The sequence below is a fragment of the Pistacia vera genome, unplaced genomic scaffold, assembly GCF_008641045.1.
Source record: "Pistacia vera cultivar Batoury unplaced genomic scaffold, PisVer_v2 Contig217, whole genome shotgun sequence".
In the NCBI taxonomy this organism is placed as follows: domain Eukaryota; kingdom Viridiplantae; phylum Streptophyta; class Magnoliopsida; order Sapindales; family Anacardiaceae; genus Pistacia; species Pistacia vera.
In genome coordinates this window covers 1,738,847-1,759,168 of record NW_022196021.1, presented here as the reverse complement: position 1 = coordinate 1,759,168, position 20,322 = coordinate 1,738,847, and the positions used below count along the sequence as shown (strand labels likewise).

General features: G+C 34.5%; 3 protein-coding genes across 3 annotated transcripts; 1 reads left to right on the top strand and 2 right to left on the bottom strand.

Annotated features, from left to right (window-relative positions):
- The first annotated feature begins 341 nt into the window (after nucleotides 1–341).
- LOC116130115 (pentatricopeptide repeat-containing protein At2g33680-like) lies at nucleotides 342–3,184 on the top strand. The gene has a single exon (XM_031415872.1). It carries the CDS (start codon nucleotides 637–639, stop codon nucleotides 2,884–2,886), a length of 2,250 nt encoding a protein of 749 aa, XP_031271732.1. The 5' UTR covers nucleotides 342–636; the 3' UTR covers nucleotides 2,887–3,184.
- A 795-nt stretch (nucleotides 3,185–3,979) lies between these two features.
- Nucleotides 3,980–5,656, bottom strand: LOC116130063 (remorin 4.1-like). The gene is made up of 2 exons (XM_031415810.1): nucleotides 4,725–5,656; nucleotides 3,980–4,375 (listed from the first exon to the last, which is right to left on the bottom strand). The coding sequence occupies exons 1-2, from the start codon at nucleotides 5,349–5,351 to the stop codon at nucleotides 4,184–4,186; spliced, it is 819 nt and encodes a 272-aa protein (XP_031271670.1). The 5' UTR covers nucleotides 5,352–5,656; the 3' UTR covers nucleotides 3,980–4,183.
- A 2,248-nt stretch (nucleotides 5,657–7,904) lies between these two features.
- LOC116130044 (TMV resistance protein N-like) lies at nucleotides 7,905–11,393 on the bottom strand. The gene is made up of 2 exons (XM_031415790.1): nucleotides 10,948–11,393; nucleotides 7,905–8,001 (listed from the first exon to the last, which is right to left on the bottom strand). Exons 1-2 carry the CDS (start codon nucleotides 11,391–11,393, stop codon nucleotides 7,905–7,907), a joined length of 543 nt encoding a protein of 180 aa, XP_031271650.1.
- Nucleotides 11,394–20,322: the final 8,929 nt, after the last annotated feature.

Here is a 20,322-nt window from a genome sequence, read left to right as displayed (position 1 = left end):
CTTCTTACCCTTGGATGTCGACGGATCCGGAGGTCTAGAGTGCTAGGATTGGAGCATGGGCCACTCTATGTCGGAGAGGAGATTCACTTCGGCATCTTCGGCGTTCTAGTTGTAGTGGGCAACAGACACCATGGTTACCCTTTCCGACCATCCATAAATAAATTGTCGCTCGGCTGGAATGATGTTTGGGGAGTTGAAAGGCAAAGGATCACGAGCTTCAACAATCGGAGCACCATTTGGAAGGACTTCCTCCAAGTTAGAAGTCAAAGAAGTTTCTAGCCGAATGATATTTGGGGAGTTAGTGCTCATAGGGTGGGGGTGGGTATGTGGGGCCTCGAGAGTAGTTGAGGGAGGAGCCTCCTCAGGTGCCTCATGGCCAAACTCAGCATTTTGGACAACGCTTTGGTTTCTATTCATACTCAGTTTCAATTGGAATTAAGTTTCAATGGTACACAGGCATAAATTGGTGCAGAATAGGCTTAGAAGCATTAATCTCCACAAAAACCCAGAGCTAAATATAACTCGGATAACACAGGGAAGAAAAGTATTTGATAACTCAGGGGTACTAAGGATTTTGTCCTTAATATTACTAAAATATATGACACAGTAGTAATAGAAGAAAATTGATAAAGCCCCATGCATACTATTTTGTTTCCCGCTAACTTTCTGCTTTCTCCACTGATATCTCACGAATCTCTTCCTCAATTGAACACAAAACTACCCAATAATAAAAAATTCCCGCAATACCCCAAACCCAAAATCACTCAGTTTTGTTCCATTTCAAGTGTTTCATCTTCTTGTGAACAGACTCCTCTTCACGATGACTGGCCTCAGCTCCTCAAAATCTCAATTGGCTCTGAAGATCTGCAATTGGGTCAAATGGTTCATGCCTTTTTACTAAAATCAGGCTCTCAAAACCACACCTTTCAGGCCAATAATCTTGTCAATCTCTATTCGAAATTCAATAAATTGGATGATGCGCAACGGGTGTTTGATGAAACGCTTGAGAGAAACACCATCACTTGGACTTCATTAATAAAAGGGTATTTAGAGAATGGGGATTACGAGTCTGTGTTTCGAATTGCACTCGATATGTGTCGTTTGGACGAGAAGTTCAACGAGCGTACTTGTTCTGTTGTTTTACAGGCTTGTAGCTCGCGAGAGGATCGGATTCTCGGTGAGCAAATTCATGGTTTTGTCATAAAAAATGGGTTTGAGAAGAATGTTTTTGTTGCAACTTCTTTGATTTCCATGTATTCAAGAAGTGCATTCTTTAATGATGCAGAGAAAATTTTCCATAGCTTGGCTTATAAAGATGTTAGGTGTTTGAATTTCATGATTTTGGAATATGATAAGGCGGGTTATGGGGATAAAGCTTTTGAGGTCTTTGTTCATCTGCTGAGTTGTGGTTTTGAGCCAAATGATTATACATTTACAAATATAATTAGCGCTAGCGGTGAGAATGTAGGTTTTGAAGAAGGGAAGCAACTACACGGGGTTGCTATTAAGTACAGTTTAGAGAGGGAGGTTTCGGTTGGAAATGCATTAGTTACAATGTATGGGAAGTATGGAATGGTTGATGAAGCTGAGAGAATGTTTAATGCAATGAATGAGAGGAATTTGATTTCTTGGACTGCACTTATGTCAGGGTATGTGAAGAGTGGTCATGGTGGGAAAGCCATTAAGGGGTTCTTGGAATTACTAGACCTTGGTATTTTTTGCGACTCAAGTTGTTTAGCAACCGTAATTGACGCTTGCTCGGAGTGTAGAAACTTGGACTTTGGAGTTCAATTCCATGGGTTTGTGATAAAACTTGGTCATTTATATGATGTCAGTGTTGGAACTGGTTTAGTTGATTTATATGCCAAATGTGGGAACCTGAAGTCTGCAAGAATGCTTTTTAATGGTGTATCAGGTAAAAATACTGCTTCATTCAATGCACTTCTTGTTGGATTTACGGAAACAAATGCAGCTGATGAAGAAGATGTGATGATTTTGTTTAGTCGGCAAAGATTAGCTGGTATGCAACCAGATAATGTGACTTTTTCACGGCTAATTAGTCAATCTGCTAACAAATCTTGTTTGGTCAGAGGCAGTAGTCTTCATGCTTATACGTTTAAATCAGGGTATGAAGCAGATTTAATTGTAGATAATGCTTTAATTTCCATGTATGCCAAGTGTGGAAGCATTGAAGATGCCTTTCAAACGTTCAAAGGTATGAGTGGGCACAATGTTGTATCATGGAACGCAATGCTTTCTGCATATGCCCTTCATGGGCAGGGTAAAAAAGCACTCTTGCTCTTCCAAGAGATGAAATGTCAAGGATTTGTACCAGATGAAATCACAATATTGGCTGTTCTTCAAGCCTGCATTTACTCTGGGTTATGGGAAGATGGCATATTCTTATTCAATGAAATTGAACCAATATATGGAATAAAGCCAATACTTGAGCACTTTACTTGCATGGTTGATCTATTGGGCAGGGCTGGTCTTTTGTCCGAAGCCATGAATCTTATTAAAAGTTCCCCTTATCCACACTCACCTCTTCTTTGGAGAACTTTGGTCAGTGTCTCTAAATTAAGTGGGGATTTGAGTTTTGGCATTTTGGCTTCAAAACATTTGCTGAACTTAGAGCCTGAAGAGGCTGGGTCTTATATACTTGTTTCAAATATCTATGCTAGAGAAGGAATGCTAGATGAGGCAGCCGAAGTTAGAACAGCTATGAATGACTTGAAGTTAAGGAAAGAGGCTGGATGTAGCTGGATTGAGATTGATAATAAGGTCCATCGGTTTGTGGCAGGCGGCAAAGACCATCCAAGAAGTAGAGAAATTTATGCAAAATTGGATCTATTAAGTGATGAGATTAAATCAAAGTCTGATGATTGAACGCTTTCCATTTGATTCTGGATCCTATTTAAGTACCAAATCAAAAGAATCATCAATCTTGTCAGTTTTTTCCCCTGGTAGAAGATATTGGCTAATGCTTAGCCAATACAATCATAATTTTTCATCACACATCATTGTCGGCAGTAGAAGATACACCCAATTTATCCAACATTTAGAAATTGTGTTTAGTTCACCCATCCAATCCTTCTATAACAAAATTAATTGAATGCTTAATTACTTTAAATACAGTGTGATTGTGATGGTGGTCACCAGCCGTTGAAGAGCCTATAAAGAAAACTTGGCACTTTCTTGGAGTAGGCTTTGTGGGTTCTACTGCTGAAATGTCACAATGGCCAAAACCAATTAACCCACAAAATTTCTTTGTCAATTAATCAAATCAAAACTATTAGAGCTATCGAAATGGAACATTTGTTTAGATTTTTTAACTTTTTTAATCCTTTGCTAATGATCTAATGAACGTAAATCAAGGGTGAACTGTTGAAATGCTTTTCACTGTTAACTACAACTTTCCTGAGATTTAGTTCCTTCTAAAACATTTTTCAAATGTGGTTTCACATCTGTAAAGCTAATAGTCATATTCTAGCCATCCTCTTTTCATGGCTTTCGGTGAATTTTCTGGACTTTTTATGGAGAGTACTGAAGCTCCACATGTGTTTAACTTTATCATTTGGTGTCATTCTAAGCTATGATGCTGGAATGGAATAGAACTAGATTCTTATATAAAGATATATTGATAGATCCCAATTCATTGTTTTGTACCATAAATAGAGAAAATTAATAAATTAATTATGAATTTGGACATTTTTTTAGTTCATTATGCAACGGTGAGTTTGCCAACTTTGAGAGAAAGAAAAAACATTTCTTCAATTATAAGAACATGTTTTTTTTCTATATTTAGGACATAATTTTCTCTGTTTAGGCCCGTAACTTAGATTGATGATGCATATACATAACCATAAGATGAAGTTGTAGGTAAGATGGCAAGAAAAATAATATAAATGGTTCAACAACAGATGTAAGATTAAACACCTAGCTCTAATTATGAAATGGACATTAAGCAATAAGCACCAACTCTCTACCAACAAAAATAAGCCATTAACAATTTAATATAATTAATTTACAAACCATCAAATAAAAGTTGCTCCACCAACACACATTTCTTCCAAACAACACTCTTTTAAATTTCATAATTGTCCACACTTTGCTCTTCTTTGGAAAGAAAGAAATAAAATCTTCTTCTTTAGTTTATGATACTAATAATAATTATAGAACATAATTAGAAGAAAGATCGTTTGACCGGAGCTCTGCCAACAGCTCTCATCAAATTAGCAACTTCAAGAATTCTTGCCACTTTGGTTCCTCTCTTGGACTCCGATGACGCCCTTCTCTCTTCAGCTTTTCTGCGTGCTTTCACCACATCATTTTGCATCTTCTCCAGGGCTCTCGCTCTCTTCTCTTCTAGCTTCCTCTACACAGACATAAAATGATTAATTATTTATCTTAAACAGATGAGCTTAGGAACCAATAATATGAAATTTCTTTAGTATTAATCATTCCAACTTAAACATATGCTTAATTTTGCAGACTAAAAGATTAGGATAACTTTACTATTATTGGAGGATCAATAAATAATGGACTTAAACTGCTGAAAACTACTGATCATCAACCACATGCTTAATCAAAACTTTCACTAATTATAATCATTAGTTGCTAATAGATTCACTTTCTGCATGTAGAACTAAATACCAAATGATCATCAACTATCCATCATGCATGCAAAAGCCAAAAAGGCTTTTTAATTACTACTAATTAATTACCTCAACTTTCTTCATCCAAGAATTAGCCTTTTCCACTTGCTCACTCTCCCAACCATTAATTATCGCCTCTTCTCTCTTAAACCGATTATTAAGCTTCGAAATCTTCGCGTTTTGCCATGCTGATATCTTCGTCTCCACCTCTTCTTTCTTCACTCTCTGCACCGAAACATCACCATGAAAGCCGCCGGAACCCACCCGTCTCGAATCCAGACTCGACTCCAACGGACTATTATCCGGTACTATAGCCAAAGGATTAGTCTCTTCCGGTATCTCTTCCTCTCCAATCCTCGTCAAGTGACTATTATTCATATCGTTCATCATCACATCACTTTCATTAGTCTCTATAGCCGAACCCGCAAGAACCAAGGCGCTGAATTCTCTGCTCATGGTGGTAAAATTCTCACTTGCAGCTCCTTCACTGGAGATGGACATGGACGATGATGGATGGCTACTAGTCTCCCAAGTCTCTCTTCTACGGCCACGATTCAGCGGAAGGGGATGGGGTGGGGTCAAGGCATGGATGTCTCTGATGTTAGGTTCATCGTCCTGGTGACCCTGATCAGCTTGATCGTGATCGTGGTCGTGGTCGTTCTCGCCATTGGTGATGGCCCTTTGAGGGTTTAACATGTTAAAGTGTGGACAGTGGTGTGTTTGTATTTTTGTGCGCAAAAAGGGGGAAGGGAAGAGGGCGAAATGGAAGGCGGTTTATTTGTAGAAGTAAGAAGAGTTGAGGGTTTAAACATAGTCGACGGATAGTTTGGATTGGTGTTTGTTTTGACTGCTATCAAGAAATATGAACCACAGACATATGAGAGGAGAACTCAAGAATTACCAAAGCTTTAAGTAGAAAAATAGCATAATAAATGTAAATAAAGATGAAACTATGCGAGGTGGTGTAGTGAGATTAAAAGGAGCTTTAGATTTTGAATATTTTTGCTACAAATCAGATAAATCCTTCATCTTTTTATGTTATCGTTTTATTCCCCACATCTTATATAGATTTTTTATTTTTCTTTTTCATCTGAGCCCTTGGTTTGTACTTATTTGAGTTACCTTTTTGTAATTATTTGCACGGACCTATCAGTCAAACTAATTGTAAATCGCTATCAATACCAACAAGGAAAAGGTAATTGTACGTCTACATATTTCGAAGTTTTATTTATTAAATGTAAAATAATTAAGTAAGAATAATTTTAGTAAGTACGATCTTTGTTTTGGAGTCCCACATCGATTAGGCACGTTCAAGTTTACTAGTTTATAAGAGAGGGTAATCCTCCTATTCAACAAGATTTTATTGGGTGAGGAGTCAGGCCGATCTCAAATTTTATCATGGTATCAGAGCCCACCAAGTGAGGAGTTAGAGCCAATAATTATCTTCGTCAACAGGCATGACCCAACATATGAGCTTGACCGTGAGGGGGAGTGTTGGAGTCTCACACCAACTAGACACGCTCAAGCCTACTAGTTTATATATATATAAACTTCTCACCCAAAAGACCTTATTGAGTGAGAGGATTGCCCACTCTTATAAACCCAATGGCTTGAGCGTGCTAATCGATATGAGATCTCCAACACTCCCCCTCACGATTAAGCCCATATGGTCCACTTGCCTATGAATGGAAGTAGTTTGGCAACTCACCGCTGGTCAATCACTCAACTCAAATAGGGTTAGCTCTGATACCACTTGTTGGAGTTTGGCCTAACTCCTCACCCAAAAGGCTTTATTGGGTAAAGAGTCAAGCCCACCTCAAATTCTATCATGGTATCAGAGCCCAGGTTTAGTTAAGCTGAGTGTTTGACCACCGGTTAAGGAGTTAGAGCCAACAACTACCTCCGTCAACAGGCATAACTCAACATATGAGCTTGACTGTGAGGGGAAGTGTTGGAGTCTCACACCGACTATGCATGCTCAAACCTACTAGTTCATAAGAGAGGGTAATCCTCCCATTCAATAAGGTCTTATTGGGTGGGGAGTGAGGCCCACCTCAAATTTTATCACTTCCTTAAAAAACTTCCACATGCATCTTGTGATAAAAAGAGAGCAAAGAGGCTTGAACATACTACTCACTTAGCTGATAGGTTATTTGGTGTTTGTGTGTTGAATAATACTAGCCTTACAAAGAAGCATACAAAGAGACAAATCTAACCCTTAAAAGAAGGGAAAAAGAGAGAGAGAGAGAGAGAGAGAGAGAGTAATTTTAGAGTGAGACATATTATGGTAACGTAAATGCTTCAAATCACCAATGGAATCTGGTAGCTGCCTAACACAATAGCCGCTCAAACTTAAGGGCCTTAAGTATCTTAATTTTGGCAACATATCATGAAGGAGAGTGTTACTTGAGTAGCAAGATGCAACCCAATCTGATGTATGAACTGGTAGTGCTATGAATGTTCTTAAAGACTTCATCTTGTAGCAGACCTTAAATCTTTGAGGGGCTTCATATGTATTACGAGTGAATGTCACATGACGAGTTTTTTTGAAGAAATGTCTCCAACTCATCGCTATCGAACTTACCATCCAAATTATACTATATTTTCTCTGCAAGATGTTTAGCCAAATCATTTATAAGGTCATGCATAACAAACTGCATGTTGTTGCTACTTGATCGTTCAAAAAATGACCTTGCTAATAATTCATTAAAATAACAGCATCCCACATCTTCTTGTTTCTTTCCTTGTTGGTGTTGAAGAAAACCTTCAGCCATCCATAACAAAATCAACTCATCCTTCTCAAATTCATAATCTTTTGGAAAAATTGAGCAGCAAACAAACAATTTCTTCTAATAAGAAGGAAGATGATAGTAGCTCAGCCTCAAAGCTGGGAAAATCCCACTTCTATCATCTGGAAAATCCCACATCTTCCTAGTCGATACAGTTTCCCAATCACTAGGATCCAATTTGCTCCGCTGCTAAAGGCAGACCTTTACACTTTCTCACTACATCCTCACCAATCTTTTTAAGACGTGGGTGCTCATTTAGATTTCTACTTCCCAATGCATGTTTTACAAACAAAGAAAAACAATCGACGTTAGACAACGCCTTTAGATGATAAGTTGGAACAGTACCCATAATTGATGCAAATCTTCATTATGAGTTGTAACAATTGTTTTACTTCTAATATCACATGTTGTAAAGGGTGTTCTTAAAATATCTGATTTTTCATAATTCTCATTCCAAATGTCATCTAACAGAAGTAGAAACCTTTTCCCAGAAAAATGTTCCATTAGAAATATTATTGTTATTGCTTCCACTCATAGTCCCCAAAAGGTGGATCCCACTGTAATAGCCCATAATAATTTAAAAACATGTATTAAGATACGAAGGTTTCTTATTCCACAATAACGAAAACACTTTTTCACTCATTCATATACTAAAGGATTTCACGTAGAAAAGAAAATTTTTCATGCTAATGGATTTGAGTCTATAACCATAGGTATTTTTTCACTCTTTTATATACTAGGGGATTTTGTCGTGAGATAAATTAGACGACCCATGAGCCTTGGGTAATGTGAAGGGTCTTTAAGAGCTGGATCAACCTCTGAAGACGATACTTCATTATCGTATTCTTGAGAAGTTAGCTTGGAATTTTGTTCAATAGGAATAGCACTAGGTTTACAGGCTGATAAACCAAAGTCTAATATGAGCTGTAAGACGTACTTGCGTTGACTCAGAGAAATACCAGCTAGAGATTTTGTAATTTCAATCATCAACAAATATTTAGGCTCTCCTAGACCTTTGTTCTAGAAATGCTCATTGAGATGCTCTTTTAGGGTTTTAATTGCCGCCTCAACAAAATTCTTAAAAGTACACGCCGTTAACAGACGGGCGTTGAAGTCATCTCACAAAACCTAAAGCGTTTCGACTTTAGAATCTGATTACTCGGATCCACTTTAAAAATTGAGACTCACACCTAAGGCTGTATTTGTTTTATTATTTGGAGTAGTATTTTAAAAAAAAAGTAGAGTTGGGTTGTTATTATGAGATAAGATTTGAAAATTACAAAAACACCTCTAGGGTTGTTAATTTAGCTAAACACTCTCAATTAATAAAAAGTTTATAAATTGATAAAAACGTCCCCACCCGTCCACATTTGCCATATTCCGACTACTATTGTTGGAAGGTGGTCTAAATCTGGCGTAATAGCTCACGACCGGCTAAATTTGGTCGGTTAATTGATCGAAAAATGCCAGATTTACGGCCAAAGATATGGTCGTTGTTTACGACCAGATGTGCCCAAAGATCTGGTCATCAACGACTGGATCTTTGGTTGTATATTTGACCTTTTTTGGCTAGATCTATGATGGATTTGGTCAGAAAATGTCAGATCGATGCACTATCAATCAGATCTAGCTGAGAGTGCGCTATTACGCTAGATTCTAGCAANCTCTTCACGTGACTTTCCCACGTCAGCCCTTATTTTCCCAGGCATAACAATATTATAAATTTATAATACGATTACTGAATTAATTGTAATATTACATTATAATTAAAAGATTACTTAATTAATTATAATATTCTATTATAAACAAATTAATTATAATATTATATTAAATATTTATAGTATGATTAAATAATTAATTATAACATTACATAATTATATGATTATTTAATTGATTATGACATTATATTATAAACATTAATTATAACATTATATTATAAACAAATGATTGTTTAATTAAATGATTATAAATTTAATTAATTAAGCATTATATTATAGTTAAATAATTATTTAATTAAATTATAACATTATTACATTACAGTATATTATGATCATTTAATTAATCATAGCATTAAATAATTACATGATTACTTAATTAGTTATAAATTTATAACATTACATTATAAACATTAGTAATTTAATATATTATTATATTACTTAATTAAATGATTAAAAATTTAATTAATTATAACATTACATTATAGAGTTATATTATGATTGTTTAATCAATTATAACATTCCATTATAGATTTATAGTATGATTACTTAATCAATTATAACATTCCATTATAAACATTAGTATATTAATTAAATGATTAGAAATTTAATTAATTATAATATTAAATTATATATTTATAGTATGATTACTTAATTCATTATAACATTAGATTACAGTATGATTACATAATTAATTATAACATTATATAATTAAATGATTACTTAATTGATTATGATATTATATTATAAACATTAGTAATTTAATATATAAACATTAGCACAATACTCAATTAAATGATTAGAAATTTAATTAATTATAACATATTAACATTGCATTATAAATTTATAATACAATTACTTAATAAATTGTAACATTACATTATAAACAAATGATTACTTAATTAAATTATTACGTAATTAATTATAACATTATTACATTACATTATATTATGATCACTTAATTAATTATAGCATTACATAGTTAAATGATTACTTAATTAGTTATAAATTTATAATATTATATTATAAACATTATTAATTTACTACATTAGTCATTAGTACATTACTTAATTAGATGGTTAAAAAATCTAATTAATTGTAACATTACATTATAAACATTAGTACAATATTTAATTAAATAATTAGAAATTTAATTAATTATAACATTATATTATACATGTATAGTATGATTACTTAATTAATTATAACATTACATTATAATTAAATAATTACAATATTATTATATTACATTATAAACATTAACAATTTATAACATTAAATTAACAATTTATAGATGAATAATTGTTTGTGTCTTGATTTTGATTGAGAAATTTTATGTGAATTGTGATGAATTGATTGAGTTCAAGTGTTGCTTAGAGATTAGAGGATTTATGAGTTACATTAGACATAAATGAATGGGTAATCAAAATTTGTTAGGGGTATATTTGTAAACTTTTAAGGTATTTTTGTCATTTTTTAAACTAATAGGGGTAATTAATTTTTTATAGGGTACCTGGTAAAGGAACCGGAACCTGCATTTTAGGTTCCGGTTCCTTGAATTTAAGAACCTGCACTGTGTGGTTCCGGTTCCGATTCTTTTTTTGGGAACCTGTACTATGCAGTTCTGGTTCCCATGAAAAATGCAAAAGTACTCGGAACCGCTCACCCCTAATGAGAGTGATTAAAGAATGAGGAAAAAAAAAATTGTTCCTAAACCACCTTACCTCGTGTTTAAATCAGCTTAAAAGAATAAAATTACATATCTGTTCTTCAAAGAAAATCACGTACCTATCCTTCAAATGCCATCTAGACAAACTGGCTACCTTTCTCATAGCACTTCTCCACTTTTGCACCTTCTCCTCATCATCTCTAAACTCTTCTTCATGTTTATCAAAAGCTTTCTTTAAATCTCCCGTTTGTCTTCGTACATCTAACGAATTTATGTCGTAAAAAACTGGCACCAATGCACGATGTTTATCCACATTTAAGCAATCAACAATCATTACAAGTTCATCCAAACACCAAGTCGATGAGTCGTAATTTCTTGAAAAAATTATGATCCAAATCATGGAATCTTCAATTGCTTTCAATAGCTTAGACGAAATTTCCTTCCCTCTCTCAATACTTTCATGATCCCTAAATATTCTAAGGCCCTTTTGATCCAATGCGGTGCGCAGATGGTCAGTGAAATTCTTTCGAGTGCCTTCACCTTTAAAACTCAAGAATTTTTTCATGGATGATTAAATATGGCCATCGTGAAGCAGCTGGATCTTGATTATTACATAAATGCTTCAAGGAGCGGGATTTAGCAATCGTGATGGGACGACAGAAGCTTAGGAGTTGGTATGAAGAGGAAGAGACTTTTCAGTACACGTGTACACTTTCATGCTGTTGGATGATGATAAGACTTTTAGGCTTGTTTGTTTTAACATTTTTGCCAATCCTATTCCTATCCTGCCCGAAAACGCATTTCCTCATTCTCAAAATTCATTCCTATTATATTCAATTATTTTTAAACCTTCGTAATTTTGTTAATTTAACTAAACAATTTCAACAAAAAATATTTATAAATTAACAAAAATATCCATATTCATCCACATTTATCAGATTCTAGCCACCACCATCGAAAAGTGGTCAGAATCTGGCTTAATGACATTCTACCAACTAGATCGGTAGTGCACTGATCTGACATTTTCTGACCAAATCCACTATAGATCTGGCCGAAAAAGGATAAATCTATAGCCAAAGATCTAGTCATTGACGGCCACATCTGGTCGTCAACGATAGTCATATCTTTGACCATAAATCTGGCATTTTTCTGACCGACAGACCAATCCGACCACTTTCTGACGGTGGTGGCCAGATCTGGCAAATGTGGGTGGATGGAAATGTTTTTATCAATTTATAAACTTTTTATTAATTGAGGGTGTTTAGCTAAATTAACAAACCTAAGAGATGTTTTTGTAATTTTCAAATCATGTCTCGTAATAACAATCCAACTCTACTTTTTTAAAAATACTACTCCAAATAATAAAACAAATACAACCTTTGGTGTGAGTCAATTTTTAAAGTGGACCCGAGGAATCAGATTCTAAAGTCGAAACGTCTTAGGTTTTGTGAGACGACTTCAATGCTCGTCTGTTAATGGCGTGTACTTTTAAGAATTTTGTTGAGGCAGCAATAAAAACCCTAGCAGAGCATCTCAATAAGCATTTTTAGAACAAAGGTCTAGGAGAGATTAAATATTTGATGTGGATTGAAATTGCAAAATCTCCAACTAGTATTTCTCTCAGTTAATGCAAGTACGTCTTAGAGCTCATATTAGACTTTGGTTTATCAGTCTATAAACCTAGTGCTATTCCTGTTGAACAAAATTCCAATTTGACTTCTCAAGAATACGATAATGAAGTGTCATCTTCAGAGGTTGATCTAACTCTTAAAGACCCCTCACACTCCCAAAGGTTCATGGATCGCCTAATTTATCTTATGATGACATGGTCAAATATTAGCTATGCAATTCACATCCTCAGCCAATTTATGCATCAACCAAAACAATCTCACATGGATACAGCATCAAAAGGTTCTAAAGTACTTGAAAGGATTCCCTAGTGTAAGACTTCTCTTGCCTTTGAGATGGGAATATTGATTTAATAGCTTATTGAGATTCAAATTGGGCCACATGCTCTATGGCAAGAAAATCACTCACCAAGTTTTGCATCAAGCTTGGAGGATCGTTCATCTCTTGGAAAACAAAAAAGCAGTCGACGGTTTCTCTTTCATTAGAAGAAGCAGAGTATAGAGCCATGCATGGCCAAAACCACATGTGAAATCGCATGGATCCTTGGACTTCTAAGGGATCTAGAAGTTAAAAAAAAAAAAAAAGCCAGTCAACCTATACTATGACAACAAAATCGCAAATAATATTCCAACAGATCCAGTTTTCCATGAAAGAACTAAGCACATAGAGATCAACTATCATTTTGTTGGAGAAAAAGTTCAAGAGGGTATAATCAAAGCCATGCACATTTATACTATAGAACAGCCCGCAGACATTTTTACAAAACTATTATGCAGTAGACAACATTCATATCTTTTGAGCAAACTTGTAGTTTACGACATATACAAACCACAAGCTTGAGGGGAAGTGATGAAGACTATTTTGGTATGTTGATATTCACTTTGAATAACAAAAATTACATTTCTGATTTAGTGTGATTATGGGCTCTGAGGCGCTAGTTGTATTTCCTTGATTAACTCTTCCAACTCTGTATAAATTAAGCGCTATACAGACACAAAATATACAATAGAAAAATACAAAAAACATTCTGTTCATTATCTTCTTATTGGCATACTCAGGCAGCATAGTGTGCCTCTCTTGCCTTCATCTTCAAACTCTGACAACAATGTACATACTTTCATCAAGACTTGAATGGAACCTTGTCGAAATTTGCATTCTTTTGAAATGACATCCTAATGCATAGCCAATGCAACGATCCATGATTGATGAGAAGAATTCTAATATAATCCTAAATTCAAGTACGAAATCCTCTATAGTCACGTTTTCACAAACTTTCCTCTACATAATTTAATAAGTATAATTGCAAAAGTATATTTCTTCTCTTCAAGGCTTTTAACCTATTAATAGATATCCATTTAACGGGATCAATCAAAAACTAAATTCGGTTCAAATAAGGGGGATCAAACACAAATTTTAATTCAGTTCAAATAAAGTGGGATCGCACTGCAAAATGGGAAAATCTAGCGTATCTTGATCAAAGAATTCAGAACCAAACCTCAGATAGGGGAATGTATGCCATGCTTTTTCCCATGGTTTGGACGGAGCACAAGCTTGAGTAGCATGTTTGAAATAAAGGAATGACAAGATGTGATGTAATATGTGTTCTGGCAAATGAGATATCATATCCACACTCTCAATGGTCAGTACTCTCTTTCTTATTAGTCAAATTTTCTTGAAACAATAAATCATATTTATATTTTGAACCAATTATTTGAAACAATATGAAATCAAGACAGAAAACACACACAAACCACAAACAATAAAGAGAGAGAAAATATATGATTTATTCTGATTCACCTAATTAACAAGTTACGTCCAATATAGTCAATATTATTGCAATATTGTCTCACCTCTCTCATTACAATGAAAGTACGTTTGGTTTAGGGAATGTTATATTAATGGAAAGTTAGATTATCTTAAAAATTATTGAAAATATTTAGGAAAATGTATTTGGTTAGTTAGAATAAAATGATGAATATATTATATTAATATGTTTAGTTGAGAGGAATAAATTGGTAGGTATGTTATTTAAATTACTAAATTGCCCTTTTTTTAAATATTAATATAATATTATTTTTATTATTAATTTTTGAATAATTTCTTTTAACCCCCAACATTTCAGATTTAGCTAAAACACCCTATCTTATATAAAACTTTAATTAATAACAAAATCTCTCCCACCACCCCAAGCCATTGTCGGCCACCGCCAAAAGTCGCTGGAAATCACCGGGAGTCCCCAAGAGTCATCGAGAGGCTATGATATGGTCATCTCTAACCATATTGATGGTCGAAAACGACTCGGCTAGATCTACTCCATTTTGGCCGTTTTCGGCCATCAATATGGCTAGAAACGACCGTATTGGAGCCTCCCAGCGACTTCCGATGACTTTAGGCAGTGGCCGGCTGTAGTTGGCTAGTTGCTGGTGGTGGTCTGCAATTTGTTTTAAATATAAGGGTATTATTGTCCAAAAACTTAATTAAATAAGGATAAAATTATAATTGTGGATTAATATAAATTGATTTTAAAACAAGGGCATTGTTGTCCAAAAATTTTATTAATAAGGGATAAAATTGTAACAAAAATAAGATAACCAAGTAATCTTACAATACCTAAAAAAATGGAGGTTATCAGATTAATTACCTTCAATATTACCAACAATAACTACTATCAATATTGAAAGATTATCGGAATCTTATATTACTTGACAACCAAACATGGTAATTAAGTACTATAAGATATGTCTGCAAAAATAGTTAATCTTGATAATATTCAGGTGATATTAAATATCATACATGATTCACTACAAAATATTGACATCAAATATCAAAGACATGTCTGCAAAAATAATATCAATTGTAAAAAGTGATCACATCATTTTTCTATATTAAATTTATACACTAATTTTGTACGTATAATCTTACTCTATAACTATTATTGTTGGAATCTAATATTATCAAATTTTAAGTATAAAGATGACACATATCTCTATCAATCTTTTTTGAAGTACTCAATGGAATTAATTATTAAACTGCATGCCAATACTAAATGGAAACTAGAGGATGTTTCATTATTGAATAATATATTGTTATTTACATAAAAAATATTTGTTATGCCTGAAAAATATAGAGCTGATGTAAGGTCCAATCAGCATGCAAAAGTCAGAGCATGGGTACACCCACAGCTAAGTCACGTGAGGAAAGGGGTAGTCTTCTTCTGTCAGAATAGTAGGTGCGCGCCAAACCAGTCATAAGCTGTGGTGATTCCACGTGTCCAATCCATGCTCTAAATCGCGTAAATTACTCTAGAAGGTGGGCAATGTTACATAAAGAAGGATTTGTACACTTAATCCCACCAACTCATAGATTCAGTAATCATTAGCCTAATGTATCTCGCTATAAATAGAGAGCTCCTCTCCTATTCAAAGGATGGGCTCATTTTTACTCTTAATTAGCTACCCTCTCTCTCTATAATATAGTTCTCTCTCTCTTGTACTATCATTGGTAAGTCAGTCCGCTAACGCGACCTGCCCTTATCATTAATATAAATATTAGTGGACGTAGGACTTGCTACCTTAGCATCCGAACTACTTTAAAAGCTGTCCCCATTGCATTTATTCTCATTTTTCTTGCATTCACGTGTGTCTTCTAAGCCAGCTCAGCATTGCACACGTGCGTTTAGTTGGTGTAAAAATCACGCATCAACAATATTTATAAATTTTGAAACTTTTTAGAAACTAGGAGACTAGGAGTGCGTTTGGGATATGTCACTTAATAGCTCATTCTTGAACTACACCAACGAACTGTTTGGTAAATTTGTTTGAAAATCCCATTACCCAACCAGATTACTATATAATCTGAACCTTGTAGGGCCGGAGGTGACCCTAGCATACCACCTTTTACCTGCGATGGTTGATGGCAAAATCTCGAAACCCTTATGTAATCTTTGGTTACTTCACTTCTTGTTGATAAAGAAAAAGATAAATGTCGGTTCTCTCTTTGTTTTGAACTGCAAAAATTGGATCTCTCTTTTTTGCAGCTGGTGCGACGGGGAATCTCAAGGGGCAAGCTCCAAGTTATTGATTTTGGGGGGATCAGATTTAATTTTAGGGTTCAAAAATTTATGTTAGATTGAAGGATTTATTTAAGTTATTAATTCACTATTGGGTTTGAGCTTAAGAATATGAATTTGTGTAGTATTATGTTTATCTTTTAAACCTAATATATAAACATGCTTTTCTTTTGTATGAGAGTGATAGCAAATTACTTTTGAGGGGCGTTTGGTTGGGGTTTATACGAGATTACTCAGATAATATCATCTTATAATATTTGATTACCATGTTTGATTGTCAAGTAATATAAGATTCCGGTAATCTTTCAATACTGATAGTAGTTATTATTGGTAATATTGAAGGTAATTAATCTGATAACCTCAATTTTCGTAGGTATTGTAAAATTACTTGGTTATCTTATTTTTGTTACAATTTTATCCCCTATTGATAAAAAATTTAGACAATAATGCCCTTGTTTTAAAAACAATTTACATAAATCCACCGTTACAATTTTATCTTTGTTTAATTAAGTTTTTGGACAATAATGCCCTTATGTTTAAAACAAATTACAGACCATCGCCAGTAGCTGGCTAAGCACCGCTGGCTATCGCCAAAGTCATTAGAAGTCGTTGGGAGGCTCTGATATGACCGTTTCTAGCCATATTGATGGCCAAAAACGGCCAAAATGGAGTAGATCTAGTCAAAAATAGCCAGAATAGATTGGCCATTTTCGGCTAGATCTACTCCATTTTGGCCATTTTCGGCCATCAATATGGCCAAAAACGACCATATCATAGCCTCCTGGTGACTCTCGAGGACTCCCAACGATTTCCAACGACTTTCGGTGGTGGCCGGCAGTGGATTGGGGTGGTGGGGGAGATTTTGTTATTAATTAAAGTTTTATATAAGCTGGGGTGTTTTAGTTAAATATGAAATGTTAGGGGTTAAAAGAAATTATTCAAAAACATATTCATCAATTTATTCTGACTAAAATCTAACTTTCCATTAATATAACATTCCCAATAATCCAACATTTCCTAAACCAAACACACTCTCATTGTAATGAGAGAGGTGAGACAATATTGCAATAATATTGACTCTGTTGGACGTAACCTGTTAATTGGATGAATCAGAGTAAATCACACATTTTCTTTCTCTTTACTGCCTATGGTTTGTGTGTGTTTTCATATTACTCTGTATTGTTTCAAATAATTGGTTCAAAATATAAATATGATTTATTGTTTTAGGTAAATTTGACTAATAAGAAAGAGAGTACTAACCATTAAGAGTGTGGATATGATATCTCATTTGCGTACTAACCATTAAGAGTGTGGATATGATATCTCATTTGCCAGAACACATATTACATCACATCTTGTCATTCCCTTATTTCAAACAAGCTGCTTAAGCATGTGTTCCGTCGAAACCATGGGAAAAAGCATGGAACACATTCCCCTATTTGAGGTTTGGTTCTGAATTCTTTGACCAAGATACGTTGGATTTTCTGATTTTGCAGTGTGATCCCACTTTATTTGAACCGAATTAAAATTTATGTTTGACCCCCCTTTATTTGAACCAGATTTAGTTTTTGATTGATCTTCGTTAAATGGATATCTATTAATAGGTTAAAAGCCTTGAAGGAAGAAATATACTTTTGCAATTATACTTATTAAATTATGTGGAGGAAAGTCTGCGAAAACGAGATGGTAACTATAGAGGATTTCGTACTTGAATTTAGGATTATATTAGAATTCTTCTCATCAATCTTGGATCGTTGCATTGGCTATGCATTAGGATGTCATTTCAAAAGAATGCAAATTTCGACAAGGTTCCATTCAAGTCCTGATGAAAGTATGTACATTGTTGTCAGAGTTTGAAGATGAAGGCAAGAGAGGCACACTATGCTGCCTGAGTATGCCAATAAGAAGATAATGAACAGAATGTTTTTTGTATTTTTCTATTGTATATTTTGTGTCTGTACAGCGCTTAATTTATACAGAGTTGGAAGAGTTAATCCAGGAAATACAATCAATGCCTTAAAGCCCGTAATCACACTAAATCAGGAACATAATATTTGTTATTCAAAGTGAATATCGACATACCAAAATAGTCTTCATCACTTCCTCTTAAGCTTGTGGTTTGTATATGTCGTAAACTATAAGTTTGCTAAGAAGATATGAATGTTGTCTACTGCATAATGGTTTTGTAAAATGTCTGCAAGCTGTTCTATAGTACAAATGTGCATGGATTTGATTATACTCTCTTGAACTTTTTCTCCAACAAAATGACAGTTGATCTCTATGTGCTTAGTTCTTTCATAGAAAACTGGATCTGCTGCAATATTATTTGCGATTTTGTTGTCGTAGTATAGGTTAACTGGCTCTTTTATTTTAACTTCTAGCTCCCTTAGAAGTCCAAGGATCCATGTGATTTCACATGTGGTTTTGGCCATGCATGGCTCTATACTCTGCTTCTGCTAATGAAAGAGAAACTGTCGACTGCTTTTTTGTTTTCCAAAAGATGAGTGATCTCCAAGCTTGATGCAAAACTCGGTGAGTGATTTTCTTGTCTAGAGTATGTGGCCCAATCTGAATCTCAATAAGCTATTAAATCAAGATTCCCATCTCAGAGGCAAGAGAAGTCTTACCTAGGGCATCCTTTCAAGTACTTTAAAACCTTTAATGTTGCATCCATGTGAGATTGTTTTGGTTGATGCATAAATTGGCTGAGCATGTGAATTGCATAGCTAATATTTGACCATGTCATTGTAAGATAAATTAGACGACCCATGAGCCTTTGGTAAGGTGAAGGGTCTTTAAGAGTTGGATCAATCTCTGAAGACAATACTTTATTATCGTATTCTTGAGAAGTCAGCTTGGAATTTTGTTCAACTAGAATAGCATTAGGTTTATAGGCTGATAAACCAAAGTCTAATATGAGCTCTAAGACGTACTTGCATAGATTGAAAATACTAATTGGAGATTTTGCAATTTCAATCCCCATCAAATATTTAGGCTCTCCTAGACGACTAGACCTTTGTTCTAGAAATGCTTATTGAGATGCTCTTTTAGGGTTTTTATTGCCGCCTCAACAAAATTCTTAAAAGTACACGCCATCAACAGACGAGCGTTGAAGTCATCTCACAAAACCTAAGATGTTTCGACTTTAGAATTTGATTCCTCGGGTCCACTTTAGAAATTGAGACTCACACCTAAGGCTGTATTTGTTTTATTATTAGGAGTAGTATTTTAAAAAAAGTAAAGTTGGATTGTTATTACGAGACATGATTTGAAAATTATAAAAACACCTCTTAGGTTTGTTAATTTAGCTAAACACCCTCAATTAATAAAAAGTTTATAAATTGATAAAAACATCCCCATCCACCCATATTTGCCAGATCTGGCCACTACCGTCGGAAAGTGGCCGGAATCTAGCGTAATGGCACACGGCTGGCTGAATTTGGCCTTTTCTGACCAGATTTACGGTGGATTTAGTAAAAAAAAGGCCCGATTGATACACTACCGGTCGAGATTTAGCTGGTAGTACGCCATTACGCTAGATTCTGGCTACCTTCCGATGGTGGTGGCTAGAATCTAACAAATGTGGGTGAGTGAGGATGTTTTTATTAATTTATAACGATTTTTTATTGAGAGTATTTAGTTAGATTAACAAAACTACATAGGTTTAAAAATAATTGAATAAAATAAGATTGAATTATGAGAATAGGGAACATATTTTTGGGTAGATAGGAATAGGAATAGGATTGGCAAAAATCTATCATCATCCAACGGCATAAAGTGTACGCGTGCCCCACGT

Bases quoted from the DNA above. Each gene is read 5' to 3' on its own strand.
- LOC116130115 (XM_031415872.1), top strand. From the start codon at position 637: ATGCATACTATTTTGTTTCCCGCTAACTTTCTGCTTTCTCCACTGATA.
- LOC116130063 (XM_031415810.1), bottom strand. From the start codon at position 5,351: ATGTTAAACCCTCAAAGGGCCATCACCAATGGCGAGAACGACCACGAC. The intron at 4,376-4,724 runs GTAATTAATTAG...ATGTCTGTGTAG, and splicing joins CTTGGATGAAGAAAGTTGAG to AGGAAGCTAGAAGAGAAGAG.
- LOC116130044 (XM_031415790.1), bottom strand. From the start codon at position 11,393: ATGAAAAAATTCTTGAGTTTTAAAGGTGAAGGCACTCGAAAGAATTTC. The intron at 8,002-10,947 runs GTACGTGATTTT...GGGCTATTACAG, and splicing joins AGATGGCATTTGAAGGATAG to TGGGATCCACCTTTTGGGGA.